General features: G+C 44.8%; 1 protein-coding gene across 2 annotated transcripts; it reads left to right on the top strand.

The window, feature by feature from the left end:
* Positions 1 to 1,845: 1,845 nt before the first annotated feature.
* On the top strand, positions 1,846 to 3,464 carry LOC147459448 (glucan endo-1,3-beta-glucosidase-like). 2 transcript variants are annotated; one of them, XM_086510722.1, is made up of 2 exons: positions 1,846 to 1,982; positions 2,392 to 3,464. In XM_086510722.1, exons 1-2 carry the CDS (start codon positions 1,916 to 1,918, stop codon positions 3,342 to 3,344), a joined length of 1,020 nt encoding a protein of 339 aa, XP_086366848.1. In that variant the 5' UTR covers positions 1,846 to 1,915; the 3' UTR covers positions 3,345 to 3,464. The 2 variants fall into 2 exon arrangements, with proteins under 2 accessions (XP_086366848.1, XP_086366847.1); XM_086510721.1 differs by lacking the exon at positions 1,846 to 1,982 and adding an exon at positions 1,989 to 2,166.
* The last annotated feature ends 396 nt before the right edge of the window (positions 3,465 to 3,860 follow it).

A 3,860-nucleotide genomic window follows, 5' to 3' on the forward strand; every position in this document is an offset into this window, starting at 1 on the left:
AAAAAAAAAACCACCTAAAATGTGTGGAGGACCAGTAACCCGTAGTATAGAGCAATTGAAGCTTCAAAAACTTTAAATGCCTTTGACAATTCCCTGGTTATCATTTACAATCTTAAAGTTCTCTACATACAATTCATTTAGTTTCAATCACCCTTTCTAACACGTGTACATGATAGAACGTTAAGTATCTTAATGATCTATTTTTGATATACAGGTACTTCGCAACAAGACATGTAGGCCATTCTCATATTTAGAGGACCACTTATTACTATATATGCGGTTTTGGCAGCTCTAGATATTTATATGGATGCAGGCCATCGTGATACTTCACCTTGTTCTAAAAGCAGTGCTGTGTTTGGATGATAGTAGGATCAATATGAGCTACTATATGAAACTAGCTACTCCAAGGTTCCCTCGAGATTACTATCTCAAGGTGAGATAGGGTGTGTCCCATAATGGCTTGAGATGGGTGACCTTGTCCTTGCAAGGCAGAGAGAATATTTGAATTGCAATGCTTTTGCTAGAGCTTGAGAAGTGTGGACATTTGACAACAAAAGGGCAAGGAAGAGTAGAAGAAAATGATTGATTTTGATTGAATCGTTACCTCTCATCTGCATTGAAGACTAGTAATACGTTTGTCAATCGAAGGGTTGTGAGCATACATCACGAAGGTATGGGTCAAGTCGTAGAAGTTTAGAAGATACCAATAACCTTAAACTTTAAAAAGCCATGAGAGACCCTATTTTTGCTTGGTATGTATGTATTCATACAATTTATACGAGAACACGTGGGTATATAATAGGTAGCACACCATCAAGTATATGTATGGTTCTCTATGTCACTATTTTGGTATGTAGGCTATCTATTAATGTTGTTTGAGCGTCCTCTTAGAGCATGCTCACCCGTGGCTTGGCTATCGCTTATTTTTGGAATAATTAAGCTTCGTGAATCGTCACACACACGATTTTTCTATGTTCTAGTACGATTTTCTATGTTCTAGTACGGTCGATCGCCTTCGGTGGCCTCTTTCTCTCTCTCTCTCTCTCTCTCTCTCTATCACATGTACAAGGGTTTCTCTCAGTTTTGGAGTTTAACCTTCATCTCGTAGATTTTGATATGTGTAAAGGGTTCTCCCTTCCGCCATATTATGTTAGTTTAGATACGTTCCGTTTTTGGAAAAGCTACATTTCAAAGGATTAATTTAAGTAACCATGACCATTGCCCTAATCAGTTCGTCGGACATGGAAGCTTCAACTTTCCCAGCTACGCCTCAAGCCAATAGCTTCACCCTTGCAATATTCCCATTGGCTACAATTCTCCTACGGCTTTACTACATATTCTAGTGCTCAGTCCTGTGTGAAGAAACAAGACAGAGGTAGCAAAAACTGTAACCCTCAAGGATTGCTAACGAGCTTGTGTGACCCTGCTCTAAGTAAAAAAAAATGCTTGTTGAGATGAAGAGGAAAGGAAAAATTTGGCATAGAGTTTGAGAAATAGTGCAAAAAATAATGAAATTAGCTCAATTTTTAAAAAATTCTTTTCATAAGAAGGAATTGTCTATGGTTTTAGATGTGAACTAGGCCTTACCACAAGAAGATTTAGAAATTTTCTCATGTAGGTAAATGGAGTATTTTTCAGCGTTTTTCATACAATGCATAACATCATGAGCTTCTAGCTCGAGAGGCACCGCATCCCTAGCTAAGTACGATTGGGGCAAGGGGACCACCGGCCCGATGGACTGGCCCCTCCATCGGGCCGGTGGTCCCCTGCCTCCAATCGTACCTAGCTAGGTATGCGGTGCCTCCCTCGCAGATGTTGACAATGTGAGAATTATTGTTAGAATATGTTCAAAACTTCTTGTGATATATACGAGAGGGGTGGGCAAGACATCGTTCTCCAGCGTGTCAACATCTGAATGAAGAAGCAACTCGTAAGCCTGCTGGCTACACAATCGCGACGACTTGCAGATTTCAGAACCTCAGGTTTCGTCCACACCTCTCTCTCTCTCTCTCACACACACACACACACACGCACGCGCGCGCGCGCACACAATAAGTAGCACCACCCACATGCCTACATGCTACTTCATCGACATGCAGAGATCAACCCTTTCCTCCGTTGTCTTCATCATCTCTGTCTGCACATTGATGATGCAGAACGCTTCAGGTACGAACACACACACACACACACACACACACACAAAGAGAGAGAGGGCAAGAGGGATCGAGGAGGAGGAGGAGAAGCAGAGAACTTTTGATGTCGCAATAACGATCCCAAGAGACTAAAGTTCAATCCGATGAGCAGGCAGAGAGAGAGAGAGAGAGAGAGAGAGAGAGAGAGAGAGAGAGCTCGGTTTTACCTTATGAAGGCACACGTGCTCCTGTCTTGCAGGTGCCACCGTCGGTGTGGCATACGGTACCAATGGAGACAATCTGCCAGCACCAAGTCAAGTGGTAAGCTTGCTGCAAGCCAACAATGTGAACAAGGCGAGAATTTACGACACCAACAACGCCGTGCTGGGGGCATTTCAGAATTCTAACATCAAGCTCATGGTCGGAGCTCGAAATGACGAGCTCTCAACCCTTGCTTCCGATGGTGCCAGCAGTTGGGTGCAATCCAACATAATCCCATATGCTTCCTCCATTGAGATTATCTGTGTAGGAAATGAGGTTCTCACTCAAGCGACACAGTTTTCGCAGTACCTCTTCCCTGCCATCCAGAATGTTCACAATGCTCTCAAGGAAGCAAGCCTCGACACGCAGATCCTTGTGTCTACCACACATGCTATGGATGTGATCGACTCTGCGCACAGCTTCCCGCCATCGGCAGGGGCCTTTGCTGGTGCAATCCAAGCAGATATGGACTCCATTTTAAGCTTCCTGTCGCAAACCGGAGCGCCCTTTTTGGCAACCGTGTTTCCATTTTTCGCATACATAGGAGCACAGCCTGGGGAAATCGCATTGGAATATGCGCTCTTTCAACCAACATCCGGGGTGGATGATAATAATGGGCTGCATTACAGCAATTTGTTCGACGCCCAGGTGGATACGCTGATAGCGGCAATGGAGGCTATGGGGCATAGTGGCATACCTGTTGTAGCGGCTGAGAGTGGGTGGCCGCATGAAGGGGATGCCTCTGCAACATTGGGGAATGCTCAAGCTTACAATGGAAATTTGGTAGCGCATGTATCTGGAGGCACGCCTCGGAGGCCGAACGTGCTGGTCTCCACATACATTTTTGCCCTCTTTGATGAGAACCTCAAGCCGTCGAGCCCTGCCTTTGAACAGCATTTTGGGGTCTTTGATCCTTCCTCCCAGATGAAGTTCTATGACCTTTCCTTCTAGCACAATGGCATCCTCTAGGCTCTATAACTCTATGAGCTGTTGTTCAACAATAAGTTGCAAGCCAAGTTTAGCATTGCAGCATGCATTATCTAAGGACTCTTCAAGAGCTGACAAACCCAATCTTTCTCTCTCTGTTGTTCACATAGATCCAAGGAGGCCCACTCTTTTGGGGAGAGAGAGAGAGAGAGAGAGAGAGGGGGGGGGATGTTTTACGGGCTTTCGAGGGTAAAGGTTCCAATAAGAGGCCCCACAACAAATGCACCTTTTGTTGGCATTGCCATTCGGCAGGAAGGGGGAGGGTGTATGTTGAGGGAGTTTTAGTCCGTGTACAACGGAGCACCCTTCAAATTTTGGAAGGTATGTTTTATTCTTCTTCTATCTTATCCATAGTTTGTCTCTCTTCCTTCTTCTTCTTCTCTCTCTCTCTCTCTCTCTCTCTCTCTCTCTCTCTCCCCCCCGTGCTTGGCATTGGAGCTTATTCTTCTTTGTGTGCATGTTGTGGTGATTGAGCACACA

Source organism: Adiantum capillus-veneris, chromosome 4 (genome assembly GCF_014529385.1).
Source record: "Adiantum capillus-veneris isolate H3 chromosome 4, ASM1452938v2, whole genome shotgun sequence".
In the NCBI taxonomy this organism is placed as follows: domain Eukaryota; kingdom Viridiplantae; phylum Streptophyta; class Polypodiopsida; order Polypodiales; family Pteridaceae; genus Adiantum; species Adiantum capillus-veneris.

What these genes read in the sequence shown, in the direction of transcription:
- LOC147459448 (XM_086510721.1), top strand. Translation starts at nt 2,070, where the DNA reads ATGCCTACATGCTACTTCATCGACATGCAGAGATCAACCCTTTCCTCC. An exon ending in GATGATGCAGAACGCTTCAG is followed by an intron (nt 2,167 to 2,391) that starts GTACGAACACAC and finishes CCTGTCTTGCAG; the next exon opens with GTGCCACCGTCGGTGTGGCA.